The sequence below is a fragment of the Seriola dumerili genome, unplaced genomic scaffold, assembly GCF_002260705.1.
Source record: "Seriola dumerili isolate Sdu_G_001 unplaced genomic scaffold, Sdu_1.0 BDQW01000149.1, whole genome shotgun sequence".
NCBI classification, from domain to species: Eukaryota; Metazoa; Chordata; class Actinopteri; order Carangiformes; family Carangidae; genus Seriola; species Seriola dumerili.
This window is the reverse complement of record NW_019174404.1, coordinates 22243902-22267631: the sequence shown is the minus strand read 5'-3', so window position 1 is coordinate 22267631 and position 23730 is coordinate 22243902. Positions and strand designations below refer to the sequence as shown.

Genomic DNA, 23730 nt, shown 5'->3' with positions numbered 1-23730 from the left:
CCACTATTGAACTGACAGGTGACTTTTCAGTGTCTGACATGTTGCACGGCCTCGTGTCTCGCTCTTAAAAATCAAATGAGTTTGAATTTTGTTTTTTCTCAATTGGTTCCTCCACATCTGAAGAACACTGTGCAATTAGAGCAGAGTCCACTGATCTGCAGCTGCTCTACAGATGTGACAGTCACAGTGCAGGCAGTGTGCTAAATAATACTACACTGCCACCCTGTGGTGGACAATAAAACAACAGTGCAGTTAGTGGGGGATTCTGATATTCTGGTAACAAGCCAGTGATGTGTGATGAGACAGCGACTCGGGACTTCAGTTTCCAAACTTAAGCACATTTACACATGTGCACCCTGCCGGGTTTCACAACATGATATTATTCAAAACCCTATAGGACTGTAATACGCATTGACCCAAAAGATTTAAGAAGACTTCTACATTCTACAGTTTAGAGTCTACAGTGATTGATGATAAACTCTCCTCTCACCTTAGCCCTGGTCCTGGCCCTGACCTCTCCCACATCCTTTAGTTTGGACTTGTAGAGCATCCAGCGGTAGCGGAGCTCCTCCAGGTCCGAATCCTCTGCTGACCCAGAACCAGCTCCACTGCACGGACTCTCCTGGAGCAACAGCTGGAACTGCTCCTGACCCCAGGCCACTTCTGCCCTCAGAGCCTGCACACAGACACAACAGAGGGTCTCAGGTGAAGTAAAGTAAGGTCCTGCTGGTGGTTCACAGTTTTTGTTTGTTCACAAGAGACATTGGATGAAACAGAAATGAGCCTTTTAACCACCAGAGGTCAGTGCCACAGCAGTTTTCAGTTTGATGTATAATGAGGCTTAGGTGAACAATTGAATTACTGACTGATCACATCAGGATAAAGGAAAAAAACATGCAACTGTATATTCTTTTTTATTTAATTTATAACACAATGTTCCAAGTGAGTGTACATACAGTCGAACTGTGGTTGTGGTAATTATTCAAATACTCAAACTCAAGTTTGGTCTATCTACAGTTATCACTTCAAAACATTTTGTAGGAGCTGCTCCTACAGTTTTTTTTTTTACTGGTGGGACTTACAGTTTAACATTTTGCCAAATTATCAGTAATATATATAGTTTTGCCAACGGTTAATGAAACCAGGAAACCAATTCTTCTTCTATAACAGTAGCTTACACAGGAAGTTGCTCTGTGCAGTCGCTGGCAGCTACGAAGAAGAATTGGTTTTCAGGTAAACTTGGAATTACTTGGTACCAGGTCGGTGCATAGAAAAACATCTGGAACTGTAGCGTGTTAACATCTTAAATTGACATCTTCATGGCAACACTGTCAGCTGCTGTTGTTTTAATACCTACAGTACACATGTGATGTACACCTTCTACAGTCTGGATCCAGTCCTTACCCTCATTCACTACTTCAAGTAGAACTCAGGGAAAACTCATTTCCTGTCATCTCTACATGTGTTTATCATTACATCATTGAATCAGACTGGAGTGTCCTCACCTCATATAAAGAGCAGAGGATGGTGTTAGGGCACTGGAAATCTTTAAAGCAGCAAAATATATTTATTACTAGAATATCAAAAAACAGAGGAGAAATGAACTCTGGGAAATTCAACAAAAAATAAGTTAAGCCATAAGCACCAAAAGACTGCAGGCTCGCAGTGAGCTGCTCTCAATCCTCCCTACTGACCACTGAATGGCATTTCACGCCCTCTTCCTCACCTCACTGGAACACACCTGCTCAGGTAAGTATGGAGGTGAGCTACACACACAAACATGAGCATACATATAAATAAAGTATCTATCTATCTATCTATCTATCTATCTATCTATCTATCTATCTATCTATCTATCTATCTCTCTATCTATAGGACACCACACAATTGTGAACACTCAATTATTTTGTTACTGCTGACAATAACAATCTACTGTATGTGCGTTAATTATTCAAGTGCATTTCCTACACAGCAGTTGAACCTTTATCTCCCTGCATCCTAACAAAGCCCAGTCACTCTCTACTGAGAATGATGCAGACCTGTCTCCTCTCTCCCTGACTGAACAGCTGATCAGACAGGAAAAATGAAAACGCAGAAAGTGAGCTGAGCCCTCTAACAGATAACAAACATATAAGATGAACCGCAATGAAATGAATGGAAACATTTGACTGATGATGGAACTCACAGAGCAGTGACAATGTGGGGGAGCAGGGCTGAATGGAGCAGATGTCAGAACCATATTGGAAACAGTGTTTAAAGGTAAGAACCAAGACTAACAAAGCCTCACGGTACTGAGTGACAACAAAGACAAACAACATGCAGACGTCATTAGGCAACTAAAGGCCGACATCAGGGAAGTCAAGGAACCACAATGTTATTTTTCTGTTTTTGTAAATGTATATAAAATCAATATACTTTACATCACTACCTCAATATTCTAGTCAAACTGTTTTTTTTGGGGTGTTATTAAAGGTCTCATATAGTATAAAGGTAGATGTCCATGTGTTGTTTGATTATAGATCAGGTCTAGCTTCTATATTAATACTGTGAAAGTATCAAAGCCTCAGTCCACAGAGAAATGCACACAGCCTGTATTCAGAAACTGAGCCTTAAACCAGCTGTCAGGACTTCTGGAACTTTGTGATGTCACAACAAAGCAGTCACCGCTCTCAGCCACGCCCCAAGGCCCCGCCCACCTGGACCCACCATCTAACCTTGCAGGATTTGGTTTCTCTGAGTGTTTACCTGAAATCTGCAATATTTTTTTTGGATCACTCAGAAAACAGTCAGCCAATCAGAAGAGAGGCTCACCAACCTGTTATTGCCAGAGCTCCAGAGAGAAGCCTGAGAGAGATGTAAAACTACACTGAAATGGTTTTATACAACTTTTTATATATCTTCTTATGGCTCAACACTTCACGAGAAGTGTAACATATGGGACCTTTAATGTATTATTTCCAGCACAGAGAACATCATGCCTGCTCGTGCTCCAGTCAGTTACCTTACTGCTGTGTCATGACACATTAAAGACTTGTTAAATCTGCTCCTTTAACTACTGAACCATGCAGTGATAACAAACTCTCTCTAGGTGGCAGCCTAGACCTGGTTAGTCACAACGATGCTGCTGCTGGAATGAGAGAAGACCCTGAAATAATCCTGTGAACACACTAAGGCTCATATTCATCATCATTCAATCAATCAGGAAGCAGTGTGAGTCGTCCACTAATCAGAAAGTCTGTGGTTCAACCCACAGCTTCTCCAGTCCACATGTTGAAGTGTCCTTGAGCGAGCTACTGAACCTTAAATTTCCCTGATGTATGAGTGTGTTGTGATAGAGTTGCACTGTCTATATAACGAGTGCTGTATGACTGTGTGTGTGAATCGGTGAATGTGATTCGTAGTGGAAAGTGCTTTGAGTGGTTGTTAAGACTAGACTTGTTAATGCTAAAGTGAAAACCCACATTTTCTCAGGATCTTCAGCGTCCCCTTGCTTTTATATTTCACTTTTATAAGTATAATCGAAATTTAAGCGCAATATCTAAATCGCTGAACTTTTTTTTGATAAAGGCTCGAGGCGCTCGAGACCACGTCCTCTAAAGGATGCGACCCCTGAACTGGGACACAGCTGTTGTCTCCTTGCTTTTGTTTCCTTTTGGTTGTTATTTCTTTGTATTTTATTGTGCAGCACTTTGGTCAACTCTGGTTGTTTTAAATGTGCTTTATGAATAAACTTGATTTGATTTGATTTGATGATCTAATAAGTGTATCTTATTTTTACTTATTTTTCATCTAATGTGGTTTTAATGTTTGAGAAATGACAGTTCATATTGTTAAAATGCATTTCCACAGACTGGGTGACATTACAGGACTTGCAGGGTAAATGAGCGGAGAGGGGACCTGGACAGAGGAGGAAATGTTCCTCTTTATCACTGTGAGCTATGGTGCAACATGTGGCACCATCACAGGCTGTTCCTATAGACAACTGGATAGAGCTGATAGGATAACAGACAGCTGAGTCCAATTAAATCCGTTTTAATTCACCTACTGGAGAGATTTGTGCCTTACGCCATGAGAGTGGCTTCCCAATATTTACTTATAGTCTACTGTGTAAATGGCATAGTTGTAAATATTGAGTTTTAATTAATTTGTGCACACATGATGTGGCGGACATTATCCCAAAGTTAGCTGCCTACAGTATTTCAGATTTCACCACATCATCATAATGTCTCCTCTGCTGCAGTGAGCGTTGTAAAGCAGCAGCTCGCTCTCTCTCCTCGGAGCCGTCCTCCTCCTTGTTGAAATGAAGTGTGGGCTGCTTCATAAATAACTCAGCTGTGCTCTGATGTAGGAGTGTTTTCAGCCCTGGGTTCACTTTCAGACCAGTCCCTCTGAGGGATGCTGAGACGCCTGATAAATACAGGCCCTGTATGTATTCTGATTATTCAGAGGAATTGGAGTCTGGAGATTTGCTGTAAGTTAAAAAAAAAAAAAAAGTCAGAGAAGTATTAACTTGTCTGCCTGGATCAGCTCATGAGTGTGAACAAAATGCACAGTGGCTCAGGTCCTCCAGGTCCTGCTCCTGTGTCACAAGATTTAAATAATCAATGGTGACACCCACTGCTGTGCAGGCCGGGCTCCGACATCTGACTTTACAGATGCAAAACATTTATTGGTGCTGGTGCATGATGGGTAACTGACTACAAACAGTTAATGAGAAAATGAATGAGTATAAAAGTTGGTGGATCCCTACATGACCCTGACACCTTTACATTTATGTATCCTACCTCTGCTAGCAGGTTTCTTTCTCCCTCATGGATGGTGGTTAAAGGTTCTACCTGTAAGTTTTCTCTGCTGTTGAACGTGGTTTCTTGACGGGAGCAGGTGGTGATTGACAACAGCTTCAGCTATCGCTGTCTTTATAATACAAGAGGTTATAATACGTCCTCTGAGCAGCTACGTCTTCAGGACAGACTGGACGCTACAGAGACGAGGCGGGCCGGGGCTAGCTGGTTAGCATGCTAACTTCAGTAGACGAAAAGACGTGATAGAGACATGAGTTAACATTGGTGATGGTTTCCACCTCTGGAGACAGCTGTTGGTAGTAAAAGAATGAAGTTTGATGCTGAGCTCACAACGTTTCTTCTAGACTGGTAAGTACAGCTCTAAATGCTAACGTTAGCTTTGTAGCAATAGCTAACTTACAAATAGCTCTTTTAAATTAATTGTTTCCAGTCATATCAATGCATTGATATAACTGGACACCATGGCTGTTTTACATGTGAGAAAATACACACACACAAATCTAACAAACTCTGGTTGGCTTCAGCAATAACAGTGTGGGCTCTATTTTAATGATCCAAAGCTGAAGCATGTGTTGCAAGTGCGGTCAGGGCGTGTCCATGTCCACCAGGCGCACGCTTCAAAACGGTTGTACTTAGTCCCACAGTGACATCTCCCATTCCCTATAAAAGCCAGGCACTCTTGCACCTTGGTGGATTGCTATTATAACAGCAGAATCAGAGTATACCTATGGAGAGTTGATCATATATTGTGACAAGAGCAGTGAGTCCAGTCCTGACACACACAGCAGCATCTTTCTTCGGTTCATTAACAAACTGTGGACAAATGTAGGTGAATATTACTCTCTTGATAATTCACCGTTAAAATTACAGTGAAATACTGCGACACTGACTTAAGACCAGGTTTTGGTTGGTCAATCACTTTCTGCCGCCTCAAGATAGCAATGCACATTTGTCGTGAATGAGCTAAAATATACAAAGACTTCAGTCGGGTCCTCAAAGTGGTAGTTGAGGTTTATTTGATGTGGGGATGTATGGTGCTCCTGCCTGCGTCTCTAAACCTGGTACGCTAGGACTTGAAGCTACTGCAGGTAATACACTGACTGTGTGTGACTCCCTCAAACAACCCAACGTCAAATAACCTGAACTATCACTTTCAGTTTCAACAGACCTCATCAAGTCTTCAGTAACCTGTGATCCATCTGCTGGTTTATGAAGGTAACAACTACACCTAACAAAGAGCTGGTGAACGCAGCTTCCTCCAAGACTGGGAGGCAGTGTGACAGAACAACCACAGACTGAGCTGCATGGAAAAGCCCTGCTTGTTTAAATGTTGACGGAAACTCACTGTGAGTGTGTCCTGTCGGATCTGGACCTCTTTGGCACTGAGCGCCGCCCCCTTCGTGCCGAGGATCCCTGAGAGGAGCTCGTTCTCCTTGCACAGCCAGGCCTCGAACTCCCTCCTCCTGGATCTGTAGAGTCCCGTGCCCCCCTGCAACAAAAAAAAACAAAAAAACCAAACATACCAACATTGTCAACAAGGCAGCGGTCGGTTCTTATTCTCTCTGAGTCTGGCTGATGTGTGGACTATTAACAAATCCATCAGAGGGAAATGTCGACCACAGCAATCATCCTGTGCCTCTTTGTTTTCCTACCAACGTCGTTTCATTTTAACAACCACTGTTCTGCAGGACAAGCAGAGTGAGACTGTCTGTGGAGTTAATGACAGCCGCACTGGGGAGGACGTGAGCTGAGGATCCCTGCTGCTCCTCACACTCTACTCTCATTGACTAATAAATATGTTGCACTTTAACTATCAGGCACAGCAAAGTCCACGCATGGAAACTGCATTATTATTCACCTACAGTCCCAGAATCCCAGAATGGTGCGCTGAATCACTAAACTGGGCAGATACATATTTGGAGTAACTCCACAAGATATACATCTTAGTCACCAGGAAGAAATATGACAGCTTCTGAATCTCTCTTAGCTCGACCACTTACACTGTTTAAATGGAAGGATAGACTTCCTCTGGCTTTTGGACTATAGATTCAAGATCTTATACGTCATTTGACATTGAAGAAAATCCACTGCACTACGAGAGGGTGAGCTGAGAAACTCCATGTTATATGGCAACCTTTTTTAACTTTTGTAGGAAAAATGGACGCTACTGATACTGCAGTTTATTGTTACTTATTTGTGTATTTGTAATTCTTTAATTCTTTCTTAATTGTGATTAATCTCTTTTTTTTTCTATTTACTGGATTGTTTAATTTAATTCTGTCTTTTTGCTTTGTGTTTTAGTTCTTTTCTGTCCGTTTTCTTTTGTCACAACTCAATTTTTTATCATATTGAATTGGTCTGCATGTAAATGTAATTGGTTAGGAAATTGACTCTGATTCCAAACATGGTACAGTGACACTATCATAGGGATGGGGCTCTGTTGGAGCAGAACAAAGGGGGAGGAGAAACATTGTCTTTGTTCAACTGTATCAGTGATATTTTTACTTCCTGTATGACTTTAAAGACCAATAAAGACCTTGAATAAAAGAATACTGGGCAAATACAGTATGGATAACCCTGTCGGTTGATGATGTGTACATGCACGAATAATCTCTTATCTGGCTGCTGGATGATCACATGGCTTACTGGCAGCTCAGACATGTTGGTTGGCAGTTTGAGCCGTTTCATGGCCAAACTGTCACATGGCTGCTGTCACAACATCTGTTATAAACTGTAGTGAAACTGTTTCATTGCTGGACTACTGTTTGTTGTGGCCTCTGGATTCTAGACTGTGATAAAAAAAAAAAAATAAAAAAAAACGAAAGACAGAGAATATCGTCTCTTCCTCTCCGTCTGCAGCTCCACATTTTTCTTTCTTCTTCTTGTGTCTATTCATAGTAGATATTTAGAGTGGGCACTGATCTGTTGCTCAGTCTTGGCCCGTGCAGAAAGGTGATTAAAATGTGTAGTGGGAATAAGTAAAAAAACTATGGTGTCCCTGAGAGCTCAACACACTGCGGTTTAAGAAAACACATGCAAACAGACAAAACACAGACAAATTCAGAAAACATCCTCATCAACTTGAGAACACATGAGCTGCAGATACTCACAACACAGCGGACGTGTTTCTAGGGGACACTAAAATGTGATGGACCCGACGGGGACGCACTTGTTGTTCAATGTTTTGTGACTTTTGAAGTTGAAAGCATTGAACAACAGTTATGTCCCAGCCGGGTTCATCACTTTTTTTTTTTCTTTTTTAAAGTTTTTTTTTGGGTTAAATCCAATAGTGAGAGAGAGAGAGAGAGAGAGAGAGAGAGAGGATGACATGCAGCAAAGGGGGCCCCCTAATCACTTTCTAGTGTCCCCTGGGAACACTTCTGCTGTGTAGTGAGTCTTTGCGGATCATGTGTTGTCAAACGGATGAAGGTGTTTTCTGAATTAGCTTTTGTTTCGTCTCTTTGATTGTGTTTTCTTAAGCTGCAGCGCGTCAAGCTCTCAGGGCCACTGTAATAAAAAAAAACAAAAAAAAAAACAGCTTGAAGCAAAGATGAATCAAATTGTACAGTGTCTGTCCAGCTGCAGTGGTGGATACTCAAACTGAAACCAGCAGACACACAGTGCAGCAACCTCCTGCCCTCTGGTGGATGGGTACAAGAGTATCAAAAGCCGGACAAACACACTTGAGAACAGTTTCTTCCCCTGGGCCAATAGAACTCTAAACTTCATAAATGTGCACTCATAACCCTGTTAAGAATAGCTACACAGCAAAGCACTTTTCTATTTCCTTCAAGTATTTACTATATTTCCAAGTGCAACACTCTTTTATGTGCAATATTCTCTTGTGTCCTTTTGTCTGTCTTAACGTGTTTTTACAGTTTTTACTGTTTGCACGGATCAGGAGTACCTCTTCGAATTCCGTTGTATATTTTGTACAATGACAATAAAGCCTCTGTATTTCTATTTCTGAGCCTTTTAATGTAAAATGTCATATTCCCTTCCCACTCACCGCTGTAGTCAGTGTTAATGCGTTTGGTTGTGGGAGAGAAAATTCATCCTGTTGAATCGACAGTAAAAAGAATAAATTGCTATGTTGATCTGTTGAATCCAAGTCAAAGACTCTTAAAGTCAGATAGTCACAGAAAACAACTTATTAAATGTATTAAACATGTTTCAGCAGCTTGACTCAGCTCACTCGTGTCACCATAAAGTTTGGTTAAATTACCCAGGAGCCTTCTTTGTTGCTGATGAGTTTATCATTGACAGTAAAGTTATCTCAGCGACATGAACACGTTACCGTTGTGTGTGGAGTCGATGTTACTGATGTCTGATTTGCTGGATCTCGTCTGAACAGCATGAACGCTCCTCCTCCTGGGCTCCGACCGTCCCCGGCCTCCACACTGCCTTCTCCAGGACTGGTTCTCGCCTCCTCGATGCAGCTGACCATGGTGGTTAATGCTGCCCCCCCTCTGTCCCCCCCTGCTGATTTATGGCTGTCAGGGCTTCTTCCCTGGCTTGCTCTGCTGCGAACAGAGGAATCTACCTCATCTCCTCTGAAGGAGTGCCCACTGTCCTTGTCCATTATCGACAGACTCAGATGTTCATCGACTTGTCCAGACAGAAGGAGGTGACCTTCAGCACGGCCCTGGATCCACCCTCCCTGCCCCGTCAGCACCCCTTCTCCTGCCTCTCCCTCCAGGCCTCCTCCTCCTCCTCCTCCTCCTCCTCGTCCAGGCCCAGAACCAGAAGCAGCTCCATACACCTCTGCTGGCTGGTCGCGTCGTTGGCCTCTCTGGCTCCTGGAGCCTCCGGCCTGACCGTCCTCCTCCCCCACACTGAGCTCTGCTGTTAGGGATGTGCCTCCAACTCTCCATGAGTCAGACCCTGTCTGCTCCTCAGAGCTGTTCAGCAGCCTGAGAGAGAGAGAGACAGAGAGAGGTCAAGTGTTTTTATATTTCACCAGGTCATCACCTGAATCCATCACAACCACATGAAAAGACAGCTGAACAACAGAGGAGCCTCCATCAGCTTGTTTATCTCACATAAAACTCAGCAGCAGTAGACTCGAGGTCAGAAGCGCTCCCGTTGTTTTTTGTTTGTTTGTGTGCATACATTAATAATCTGTACCACCGCCACTTATCTCAACACTCCAGTGACTGAGCTCAGATCTTCCTTCTTGACCTTAGAAAGCAGCAGTTTTGACAAGAAAAATTCATGCGAGATTCTCAGTTTGAAAAGTGTCTGAAAGCTTTGTAAACACCAAATAACTGAAACTCGTCATGAATGTTTAAATTCCAGTGACTGGTGGTGGGCCAAACACAACTCCGTTTGTTGAACAATGTTTAGGTGTTAATTAGATCAATACAAAATGTGTTTATATGTGTTTATGTAATGTAAAAAACAAAAGCTTCCTAAACATGTTTTATTTTGCTCATTCTAACGTCTTGATCTTCCCGTTCCACCCTTTTTATTCTTCTTTCTATCTATCTATCTATCTATCTATCTATCTATCTATCTATCTATCTATCTATCTATCTATCTATCTATCTATCTATCTATCTATCTATCTATGTCTTGTCCCGATGGCTTCATCAGTCTGGATATAAAAACAATCAAAATGCATCTCAGCTGAGTTTTTGGCTGGATTGCAACAGCATGGAGAATGTCTGTGACTGACTGACTGACTGACTGACTGACTGATTAAGTTACACCACTGGCTGGCTGGCCAAGTGTGGGAGTTTCCCCATTGGCTGTTGCTCTTTTAAAATGAATTGGCACAAACAGTTTCCATCAGGGGGTGTTAACAGCCTGTAGTGTTGACAAACTAGCGCAACTGTCACGAGATTTAGAGACTTTTTTCCAACAACAATAATCTCCTTGTGGTTGTTTCCTCCATCAACCAGCCAAGTTACAGGAAGTCTGCTCACAGTCTCTCCTTCCTCAGTTACAGTGTTGAATAATGGCCAGAAATGTTTTTGCAGAACATTATGATACTTAGGTTTAGATATTAGGATATTAAATATCACCACTTAATTTTATCTTTATAGACATTTGTGTTAAATTCTTTCATAAATAGTGAATGAATTTGTGGGTTATGGCTGAAAACGTGTTTTGTGAGGTCACAGAAGTGATGACATTCCCTCTGGGCGTTCCTGATATATTACATTCATAAGAACATGTCATCAAACAGAGAGAGACACAAATGAGCAGAGACACACACACACACACACAGACACACACAGGCAGGAGAGAATCATCACACAAGGTGATGGTCCTCTTAACTTCATTGTTACAGAAGAAGCAATGTCCTGCTGATCCAGCAACACATAAAAATCTCCATTATGAATTCATGAGGTTCTTATAAAGATGAGCTGTGTGTGTGATTACAGAAGAGCAGAGGAGCAGAGGAGCAGAATCATGCTGCTGACGTGAACAGCCAGGCTACTGCTCACATGACACAGAGTCAGGACTGGTCAACAACAGGAACAGAAAAACACGTGAATGAGAACAGCTTCATTGTCAGCCAGCTGTATTAAAATACTGTATATGTGAGGAGACACAGAGAGGAGGAGAGAAGCAAACGGATAAAGCTGAAACCAGCTGGTACTAGGTTGGGTGATGATACCACACGCTGATGTTCCACAACAGTTTTCAACTTCATCCCCACACATACATATCGACCTGGTCTTGTTTAGTCATCAGTGTCTCACATCTGATGAAACAGTTACACATTAATTGAAATCAGTGCAGCTGTCTACACTCGCAGTATCAGTCACGTTTCAGTGTGGACTGGTCTGGGACGTGACGTGACCCCCTGCTTAGGTTCATGTAGTCAGCTGTGATATATATGAGGAGGGGCTCAGCATCAACATCTTCCCTCGAATGTCGTGCTGTGTCATAAACACTGTCTGAGTCTTCATTTGTTCTCACTGGAGGAAACATTCCTCTGTCAGATCTCAGTTCAGCCGTCACCTGGGGCAACTCCTCATTACTCAGGACATTCCTTTAGGTGTGGCTGCTTCCACTGCCAATCAATCTCATCTACCTACATCTCCTATATCCTCCCTGGAGTCAACACTGTCCTGGAATTCTTTAAAGTCTCTGGCAGTCATGCTTATAACTGCTGGTGATGTTGTGGTTTCTCACTGTTGCCCATTGCCCCTTTGATTTGATCTGATTCTGATCACTGCTCTTATAGGCATCCTGATCTAAGCTACCTTCAGTTAAATAAAGACAAGGCTGAGATAGGGAACAAAGAAGGAAGGTGTCAACCTAGTGCCTATCTGGAGTCTAGAGCATTAAAGACTTCAACCCATGTTAAATAAATCGGTGTAATCATGGATGGGATCTTGGTTTCAGTGTCCACATCAAAGCTATAACTAAATCTGAGTTTTGGCATCTCAAAAACAGCGAGGGTCAGAGACCTTGTGTCTAACCAAGAAACTCATTCATGCCTTTATATCTTCCAGAGTTGACTATCACAACGCTCTCCTCACTGGTTTATCAAAGTCAGATTTCATTTCTTAGCACTGATATAGAGTACAACAGCACTGGGACTTTTAACTACATGTATCACTCCGCCTCACAGGTGTTCTATTAACTGACTATTAGACTATTATCAGACTATTTGTGTTGGTGTAGCCAAATAAATGATGAAATAAACCAACAAATCATAATCTGTTGTTGCTTATTTAACTAACATGGCGCTTCGTTCCGAGGACAATCACAGCCGTGCTGAGACTCAGTACAGCATTACTCCCTCTTGTGTGATATGCTTAAATACAAATAAATATGCGTTCCCTTGCCTAATCTATACTGGTCATTACCTACCTCTGTACCTGTGTTCTGGTCCCTGTTGACCTCCTTCAGTATTCTCTGCTGATTGCTGGCCTCATTTTGTTTCCCTTGCTCTATCACATTTGTCTTATCCCAGACTAATTCACACATTATGTTTCTTATCTAGAAATCTGCTGCTCCCTGTTGCGGTAGGAGGGATTTTCCTGAACAGCTCATGGAGTGACATCATCACCGGCTCTAACCCCCTAAAACACCTCACATATTTCTTCATTTCTTCAGTTTAAACCAATCAGATTTGACCACGGCGTCTGTGAGGTAATCACCTCTTCCTGCTGCTGTAAGTGCAAGATCAATGCAACCCTCCTCCACCAGTTTTGATCAGGATCAGCCTCCAATGAAGCCTCATCTGAAGTCTTGCTGCACATCACTTCCAAACATATATTCAGTCATTGCCCTTCCCATCTTTTTTTATTGTGCAAATCAAATCAAATACATTCATTCGCTTACTCTTTAATCATCTCTCTGCTCGTCTCTCCAGCTGAGTTTTTAGTAAAGTTTTTGGCCTTTCTGTTTGTGTTCATAGGGACAGTAGGACGAGAGAGGGCAAAGGCAGGAGAGAGAGAGGGACGATGTGCAGCAAAGGGTCCGGGCCGGACTCAAACCCTGCATGTGGCACTTGCTCTACCAAGTGAACCACTGGGGTGCCGCGATGTAATTACTTTCTCAGTGAGCAATGTGTAATGAGTCACTGATCACATTTTTCTGGTAGACACTGATGGAGGACTGACCCTGCTGCTAATGAGCGGCAGCTGCTGCAGACAAGGAACCAGAGTGAGCAGTGAAACCATCGCCACACACTGAGAACACCACACTATAAAGACAACCTCTATCCCAGGTACCTGTGGAGATTCAGACTCATGTTGTAGAGGGCCAACCAGGACTCTCGAAGCCGTTTCATGTCTCGCACGATGTGGATCTGTCCCTCCTCTGAAGTCCTCTCCAGAACCCCCTGACCCTGGACCTCCATCTGCTGCAGCTGGAGCTCCTTCTCTGGGAACTCTCCCAGAGCTCTCTGTGGACAGGGAGTGAGGGAAAACATATACATTACAATTATTGATAATTATATATGATTATTTTCAGAATAAGTCAAGCCATTGAGATAGGCCATCATTTGGCAGGTCAGTGGTTCGTCCATTAATCACAGGGCAAGACACTTTACCTCAGACTGCTCTTGATGGTCAGACCAGGTCCTTGCTACCATCAGTGTGTGTGTGTGTGTGTGTGTATGTGTATGTGTGTGTGTGTGTGTGTGTGTGTGTGTGTGTGTGTGTTTATTGCGAGTTTTATGCAGTTGTTTTGGTTTTATTTGCAGGTTAAATGAATGTCATGTGTCATGTGATCCAGAAAGGAAGGAACAACTTATACTGAGGGAAACTCGTGATGATTATAAAACATGGGCGGTTCTGTGTGATTACAAGTTATAAGTTTACATACACCAGGGGTCTCCAACCTTTTTTGCTCTGAGAGCTACTTTGACTAAAATAAAAGGGGGTGAGAGCTCTTCATGTCTTATATTACTGGTTACATTTATACACATACCGTATCGGAACACTCAAACTGATCTCCAAACCACATCAGATGAATCAGATCATTTAACAAGTCATCAAATATCAATATCCAAAATCATCTGAGACTCACAACAGACAAGAGACGAGTCATGATTCAGTCAGACCTGAACACACAGACATGAAAACACCACTGCAAATAAACCTCCATAAATCTGATTAGAAACCAGAGAAGGAGAAGCTCCTCAGTCAGTGATCAGTGACAGTTTTCAGTTCATCAATGGTTCATAACAAACAGGAAGTTAACATAGATAAATCAGTACACTCCATTTTACAAAATGTAAACAAACATATGGAGCTCTGTGTACTGTCTGTGTATTTGATTCAGTTTTATTTGGAGCAGATTTACTGAGTGAAGTTCTGTTGCTTAAAAATTTGAACCATACATCCATGGTTTGTACAGACTATATTCTCTGCACCTTTGGGTGAGCTCCTCTCAAACAGGGGGTGACCAAGTGGTAGCTCGCAAGCCACCTGTTGGAGACCCCTGACATACACTTAGGTTGAAATCATTAAAACTCATTTTTTTTAACCACTCAGCAAAGGGCCGTGGTCTGGACTCGAACCTGCGAACCCGCTGTGGTGGGAGCGTGTATTTTCAGTGCATGTGTTGTCAAATTGATGAAGACATTTTCTGAATTTGTCTGTGTTTTGTCTGTTTGCATGTGTTTTCTTAAACTGCAGTGCGGTGAGCTCTCAGGGCCAAGGTACGTGTTTACAAGGGTTTTTTTTGCAAATGATTTGTGGGCCCACAGGATGGGAAGCACTGGGCTATGGCGTATGTAAACCTCTGACCTCTACTGGAAATGGTTTCTAAGCTTATCTATGGATGCTGATGATCAGTGGATCAATGACAGATGTGAGACTTTAAACCACAGAAACACCAAAAGGTTTTCAACTTGTTAAACGCAGCTTTTTTTAATATTCACTTGTTGCTTCATAAGGAGCAAGAATTTTTCTGTCGAGCTCCACCACATCATTTCCCGTCTGAGGTGAAGTGTGCGCATTCATCTGTAACCGCTGTTTAAAGTGGGCAAACACGCTGAGGCAAACAGTGTTATTTAGCTGGAATGAAATCCTGCTCTCTGTTTTTTTATTCATAAACTCCTGAACTCCTGAAACTTTCCTGCACGCGCTTCGGTATATTTGATATGCACTGTACGGTTTAACAGAGCGGCGCCTCTCATCTGTCTCACAGTCACATTTAACAACGCCCCCGCTTAATGAGATGCAGAGGTGAAGAGTCTCAGCTCACGCCGGTGATTAGACCGGCAGGTAGGTCAGTGTAGTAATGAAGAGTGTAATTATACAGAGTCTCTGTGGTCTTCTCATTAAAATTCATGCCCGGGTTCAACACTTAGGGTCACTGTGAGCTGACAGCAGCTCTTTCACGGAGCCGGTGGACAGGACCAATCATGTCACTGATATTAAATCAAGAGCAAGGATTTGAATGAAGTGATGAGTGATGAGTGAGTGAACCCTGACACCTGCAGGTCTGGACTTCCTCACTACAAGTAAGGCCAGAGTTCCCCAGGCTCCTAATTAACAAGGAGGAGATGTCACCTCTCAAACATGACTTAAGGAACTACACCAATGCTTTTGCACTTCCATCACCCTGGTGAATTTTATGTGCTTACAAACATACATTACTGAAACACAATCTCCCCGTTCATGCAAATGGATCTCTGCATCCAGGGGCGCATTGGTTTCACCTCATTTTAGCACACTTTCAAAATCATCTCGCAGAGCCTTGAAATTCGCTCAACATGGCTAATGCATCACAATGAAACACACACATGCGCTGGTTTTACCAAGCAGAACACCAGCCTGTTGACGAAGCTGTTCATCCCCTCCTGGCTACCGTGTTTCACAATGAAGCGTTAAAACTGAAATAAATCTGTGTGTTTGAAGTGAAGCACTGTTATTTTTCAGGTGAACCTGAATGATACAGTTTAAAATTTCAACAGCCGAAAGCTAAAATATCACTACCTGCACAGGACGCAGATGTTAAACAACTGCTACGATCCCTGAAGTATAAAACATTTATATAATATACTAAGCTTTATTTCTATATTCTGTTTTTCTGGACTGACAGGGGTGAGCCTGGTTCTCCCATCATCTCCTAACTAATCCAGGTTAACATGTTGTTATCAGGCTAAAATGATCCTATCATTTCTCACCCTGGTAACTTGGTTCTTTAAACTTAGTCAAGTAATCCTGACCATGATAAGTGTTATATCATCAAGTGTCATATGACTGGCTGGGTGCTGATAAGGACGATGCAGGCTTGGCTCTGCTGAGCAGCCAGTATCCTGCAGTTTGGGTTTTGGGTCCAGAAGTTAGAGGATAAAGAAATCCTTCTCTAAAAAAAAAAAAAAAAAAAAAAAAAAAAAAAAAAAGAATATATCACCATCTTATAAACAAATCCCCACTAATGTGTAGAATGAACCAGATCCATTCAAATCCTGCTGTTAAACTGAACCCCTTCAATACATAAGGACTGATTCATGGTGAGAACGGGAGCTGCAGGGACACACACTGACAGACCTGAGCTTCGTGCTGGCGGCCCTCGACGCTCCACTCTCCTGACGAGCTGTGGAAGGACTCCAGCTTCTGCTTCATGATCATCAGCCACTTCTCTACGTTCAGCAGGCTGTCGTGGAAGCTCTCGTGATCTGCGATGTTGTCCTCGCTCTCATCCACCTTCACCTGCAAAGAAACACACAATGAAGCAGGACGGTCTATGGCAGGGAGGAAGAATGTGAAATTCATTCAATGCATTTTCAATATCTGCAGTTTTACAGTCCAAATAAAATTTAAATTCAGTTTTACTGCAACATAAATTTAAATCCCTGGTTTTGACTTGTGTAATTATCTAATAAAGAGCAACACATCAGTGTTTCATCACTGATGTGTTGCTGGTGCCATGTTGTTCCATATGGATCCCTTCGTCCTCTCCGTAAGGCCCGGTACCCGTCCATGGCCCAGTGGTTTACCAAACTGTCCAGACTAAACACCCTCTGACATGTTGACTTCTTATCTCTGCCTTGATGAAGGCCATATTATAATCAAAGTTATATTTTGGGGATTTTGTTATGTCTTTATTAGGACAGTGAAGAGAGACAGGTAACGCAGAGACAGAGAGCAGAGGAATGACCTTGGGACTCTCTGCTCAGGGCATTAGCACCCATGTGGTATGCACCCCCATTAAACCATTAATACACCTGACTACACTAAGTCCTTTTACAACTTTTCTCTATGCTCTGCCTAAAGAACTTTTCTTTTTCACAGAGAACACACACCATCAGTTTAGTTTGGTTCTACGGCAGCCTCAACCTCTGAGGAAGGGCAGCACATATTGTTCACTCATTCATACCGCTTATCTTTACAGGCTGAAGCCACTCCCAGCTGACACTGGACAAGGGTGGGGTCACCTGTCTACCACAGGACTGACATGTAGAGACTAAACAACCATTCAAGCTCACATTCACACCTACGGGCCATTTAGAGTTGCCGGTTCACCTGCATGTGTTTGGACTGTGTGAGGAAGCTGGAGCACCCGGAGGGAAGAACATGCAAACTCCACACACAGCTGTGAGGTGACAGTGGCTAATCACTGCACCGCCGTGTCGGTGAGAGGAGCCCAGACTGTGATAGGTATCAGTATCTATTCATCACCGCACCCTGTGATTTACATTCCACTTTATCTTTTGCCCCATATGCTGCTGCACATGAAGCAACGCCTACTGATTTCTGATTAGCAATTGCAATTGCACTCATGCTAAATCTGTTTCCAGGTCTTAGGGAGAACTTTTAAGCCTCTTGCGTCTCCAGAGGGAGCCGAGTGAAGTCTGATAAATGTCCTCAGTGACGTTCTGTGAGTCTGCGTCTGCTGGGGCAAAAAGACTGTGAGTTTGAAGTTAGCAGATCTCTTCTCTGCTGGAGAAAAGCAGCTCCAAACTACATTAGCTGCTACTAGCATAACACTTGAGTTATGCTAGTTGTTTATTCTTCTTCCATTGACAAGAAAGAAGAACACTTAGAGACAATGTCGCTGGTTTTGCTGCATCAATTGTAATTATCCATCCTCTGAAGGTCTGAAGGTGTTGGAGGAGTACACAGCTAAATCTTCTTTTAATGAAGAGTTCATAGATGTTTTTAATATAAAAATGCAGAAGCCTAACTTCTGGGTGGAGCCTCCATTAGACATTAAGGACAAGTTGTTGTCAGAGAGAACTGATTTAGGATCCGTTGTCAGACTGCCCCCCTCCTCTTACCCTGACTGCCTTGTGCAGATGTCTCCAGTCGGCATAGAGTCTATCAAACTGAGTCCTGTTGCTCTGACTGGAGGAGACCAGGGTCTCCAGGGCTGTGATGTGGGCTTCACAGTCCTCCAGGTCCTTCTGGATCACCTGAGGACACAGAGTTACTTTCAGCTCAGGACACATGAAGTGAAAGTTGATAACGTTTCATATAACATTATTTAAAATGTCTAATCTTTTGATGGTAGGTACCATATCCAGTCTGATAATCCTCTATAATGAATAAATCGATCACTGTGCCACAGTTTTCACACTGATTGGTCACCTGACTCTGAAATCTGATTCTCTGTGTGAACTGAAATGACCAACAGCTGCATGAAAAACTGGTCACTAGTCACTAGTGCGTTTCCTCTGATGCTGTAGGTTCAATACGACAAAATCTTTTAAACTGGAGTCAGATTTCCATCTTTCTTCCCTCCTCTAACTCTGCAGAAGCTACATCTGCTGAGTCTGCTGGAGGCTGCAATATGGCAGTCTCCAGCAGACATTTTGGCCCTGGTCTGACCTGGGGTTTCACTTACCCTGAACTGGTCGGACTGACTCTTCTTGGCCAGGATGTCAGGCTGGAGACCATCTGCCGCCAACACTCGGTCTCGGAGGTGGGCCAGTTTAGAGCGAATCAGCTCGAAGGCGTCACCAAAGTCCTTGGTTCTTGATATTAAGCCCTGACAGAGGGAGAGATGGAAGTGTGTTGTTTACCAGTTTTAATGAAGGGCGGTCTGCAAGAGGAGCTGGAGCCAGTGGTCTTCTACACTGCAGCTCTTTGTTATATCTCTTCATGTGATAACTTTGATTTATAGACCTGATACTGTGCAGGATGTGATGGTAAGCTGGAGTCTGTGTTTCCATCCAGTGGATAAGACAAACAAATAAATCTAGAGGAGGTGTGGTTAGATCCTATCTGCATCTAGACTGAGGGCTGCTGTCATTCAATTACATTTACATGTACTGTTTATTATATAACAGTTAGTTCAGACCAAGTAATTTGATTGGACAAGAGACATTCCAGAGTGCTGATAAAAGCAGAGCAATAGGGGGAATGTTGTTGTACCCAAAGGTACATTTTTCAGAAAAATACCCTGTAAGGTGCTGAAATGGTCCTTAGGGTGATAACTGTTTACTTTTAAAGGTACAAAATCATTGCTGACAGCAAAGGGTACATAATAATATTTTTAACAAGATTAAGATACACACTAATAAATGAAAGTACAGCTGGCTTGGTTGCACTCAGTGATTAGAGAATGGTGCCTTAGGTCTTATGCTTCAAGTTAATGTTGAAAAGCTGCTTTTTCTCCTGTGCTAGAACTTGTTTTAAGGACAAATCAGTTCTATCAGAACAATACATTAAAATGCACTGAAAATTGATTAGTTTACATATAATTTTTGGTAAAAGATGTAAACTACTTGTTGTTTTTTTTAATAAATTTTGGTCAATAACTGTAAATGATTTTGTCTCTGAATCTAGGTGGATGTTTTTGCTTCATAGAGGTACAAAATGTCTCGTGTTGTGTCATGACGTGTCACTGCAACTGCACCTCAAAAGGAACCAATCCTGGGGGCCCCTCGGCGGTCACCTGGTAGAGTGTGTACCACATGGGTTTAGTCCGAATTGCAGTGGCCATGGATTTGAGTCCAACCCGCGGATGTTTTTAGGTCCATTCCTGTACTGTCATTTCTTAGTGTGTATAGAACACAACAGCACTGGGACTTTTAATTACATGCATCTGTGTTCTATTAACTGTTAATTAGCGTTACATTAACGGTCGTTATCTGTCTCAGATTGAAACAAACAGTTGTGGAACTATATGTGTTGCGTAGCCAAATAAATGATGAAATAAACAAAGAAATCATAATCTGTTGTTGCTTATTACTGTTAACTAATAATGCGCTCGTAGAACTGTTGTATAAAAGCAATATCACACTTGGGGTTGAGGTGTGCTGGATATCAGCACGGCTGTGATTGTCTGATGTGTTGATGTTCAGTACAACATCACTCCCTCTCGTGTGACATTGCTTAATTGACGACAGGTTCTGAAAGTGATGTTCACAGGCTGAAGTTCGACTTACAGACTCATGGTTTAGCTCCAGAGGATCAACAAATGGACACCAGGCAAAATTGGACTGAACAACCAAAATCTAAATTTTGTAACAATAAGACTTTGTCTCTACGTTGATATTTGATTGTTACTTGTATAGCAAAAGTGTCCTAAAAGCATCCATGGCAAAAACTAGAGAATCAAGATGGATAGCTGGTTAGCAACAGGAAGAGTTTAAAGGAAAGAGTCAAGAGTCAGATGGTGAATCTACAAGTGATCAAACAAAAAAGAAAAACTGAGCTTCTTACATGTTTCCTTTGCTTTCAGTTCAATCGTTACCAGTGAAATAAAAAGTGCTCTGAGAAGTCTTTATCTGGCCTCTGTGTTGTTACAGGGTCAAATGTGGGCCGCCAACATTTTTAAGATTTTCAAGTGAGTTGAGAAAAGGTTGGGAACCAATGTCCGACGATTAGCTCGCTATCTTTCATCATGTACAGAGGTGAGTGGTGAGGAGGCGGCAGAGACTTTAAAAATGACATATCTATTTCTATCAGGGGACTTTTATTTTATAATTTCACATTTATTAATTTCCAGAGACTTTTATTTCCAAATGCCACCTTTATTTCCCAGCTCTTTTTATGTCCATCTGTTATATTCACATGAGAGGCGTGGTTATCTCACAGATCCAGACCAAAGCAACAGCAGCAGAACAGTAGTATTTATTTATTCATTTGTTCATTTATGTAGCTATTTATTCATTTATTTAACCACTTATATGTCTATATATAAATTAATTTATATATTTCTACATTTATTACCTTAATAATTATTAATTTAAGTTGGGATTAATTTCATAGCTGTATTTATTTATTTAACATTGATTTAAATGGCATTCCATACTCCATCAGGCTCAGTGAAACTTCATTACTATAAAACACACACACATATATATGTGTATATATATATATATATATATATATATATATATTATATTACAAACTGAGAACATTGTGTCTTTTTACATGTGTGTGTGAATCAGATGTCAGAGACTGATCGACCAATCATACTTAAGACCAGCCTTTTTTATCGTCAATCGGTGTATCCCTAAATTTTATCTTACTTGATTAACATGATTAATCTAGAGGTCTTGTGTCTTCTTGTACTGAGGAATCTCTATTTGAAAAATACATGTATATACAGTATATTAAGTTATTATAATTATTAATGTTATATAAAAGGAAGAATAAATGTATGACCAAGTATTAGGACCACACTGAGGAAAAATCACCTGAAATTTTGAATAGTCATAATATTACAAGAATTAAAAATTAAAAATTTCAAGAGAAAAAAAACATCATTTTTGGGAATATTACAAACAACCAATACAAGATGAAGTATTTCACCTTATTTTTGAATCTACCTACTCATTTTAAAGCAGGTAAACGCTGCTGCTCTTCTGATGTTTCCCCTTTAAAGCAACACCTAACCTAAAATTACGACCTTATTCACGTAATATTATGACTTTTTTCTCATAATCTCAGGTTGTTTTTCCTCAATGCGGCCCTAATACTCCATGGTATAAATGAGACGTGGGCATGTTGAGGATTTCAGGGTCCAGAATCAGGCTTTCAGCAGTAGAGTGAACTTTTACATGGTACAATTTTTAAAAGTTGATTTCTACTCAAGTTCAAAATAAAAGATCACCTGTCTTCTTGTACCTTGTTTGTATTCAGATGTGAGATGCAGTGAAACCAGATGAATGGCAACATGCTGTTACCTGTAGCCTGCTCTTCCTCTGCAGCAGCTGGGTGTGCAGCAGCTCTCTGTTCTTGATGGCAGTGCTCAGTTCCCCCTGCAGACCGTCAGACCTCTCAGGACCAAACACAGAGTCTAGCAGTTCTCCCTTCACCTGCAGCAAGCTGAAACGCTCCTGCAGCTGGACGCTGTCCCTCAGCAGACGCTACCACAGAGGACAGAGGTGGAGAACACATTCAGTATGTTGCTCTTTAGACAATATGGTCAAGTGCAACTTACAAATTGCAGCTTTTCTGATAGGTAAAAAGGTCAAATATGTCATTTGTGTGTCAACATTTATAAATGTAATAGTAATGTATTGTGGTGCTACAGGCCTAAAAATCCTATTCTACAGATGTAAGGGAACGTGCTAATCCCTGAATTGGATTTATTTCATTGAGTAGAGCTCAGAGCCTCTCAACAATGATGTGCAATGAAGCTTATGTAAGATTTTAAACTGTGTCTCTGTGAGTATCACAGCTCAGAACCGTGAGTGTATTCTCTATAACTGATGCCCAGATATATTCTCCTATCTGATTCTCTACATCAATCTGTCAATGCTTTCCACTCTCATCAGAGGAAAAGAATAGAATAGATAAACTGTATATAATAATATATATAAGAAATAAATCTTCTTGGCACGGGCTGTTTAAGAATGTCTTTGTAAATAGTGGAAAAAATGAGACCGCTGAGCCCTTGAATGACTCCATTGTTCTTCCTTCTTATAGTCTACCAAGCTGGTCCAGACCCTCCTCCTGCCAGAGCCTGAACACCAAATCCTGGCATGAGGGGGAATCTGGATTTTTCCATATGGGAGACAGAAGTGAAAATTTTTTTAAGTCCTTTAGTCAGTACACCACAGTTTCTAGGCTCAACATCAATCCACACACACAAACAAACACACACACACACACACACACACACACACACACACACACACACACACACACATACATACATATACATACATATATACATTTATATATTGTAAATATATCTGATTTTTTTTTTTATTATTGTAAAGCACTTTGAGCTACATCTCTTGTATGAAAAGTACTCTATAAATAAAGTTTATTGTTATTATTATTTAAATTCTTCCATTCAACCCTCTCAAACACTTTTAATGAATCCAGAGACATCAAACCATGAACATCATTATCACTGGTTAGCTGCATTATGTTCAGAAGCCTCCTCCTTATGAAATTCCTTTCTTTGATAAAGCCTGTTTGATCAGGTTTTATTAGTACTGATATTAGTGGTTCAAGACCTCAGCCCAAATCTTTGCATCTACATTAATGAGCGTTTCAGGCCTGGAAGACGCTGGGTCTTCAGGGTGCTTGATTTTTTTTTTCAG

The 23730-nt window shown here is 41.6% G+C and overlaps 1 protein-coding gene across 1 annotated transcript in view; it reads right to left on the bottom strand.

The window, feature by feature from the left end:
- syne3 (spectrin repeat containing nuclear envelope family member 3) overlaps positions 1-23730 on the bottom strand; it is a 53191-nt gene that overhangs the window by 5588 nt on the left and 23873 nt on the right. The window contains exons 9-16 of the mRNA XM_022751240.1: positions 22360-22542; positions 19068-19211; positions 18502-18636; positions 16772-16933; positions 13499-13671; positions 9100-9715; positions 6148-6291; positions 491-676 (exon numbers count right to left, since the gene is read on the bottom strand). Coding sequence (XP_022606961.1) covers positions 491-676; positions 6148-6291; positions 9100-9715; positions 13499-13671; positions 16772-16933; positions 18502-18636; positions 19068-19211; positions 22360-22542 — 1743 coding nt within the window. The remainder of the gene's footprint in view (positions 1-490; positions 677-6147; positions 6292-9099; positions 9716-13498; positions 13672-16771; positions 16934-18501; positions 18637-19067; positions 19212-22359; positions 22543-23730) is intronic.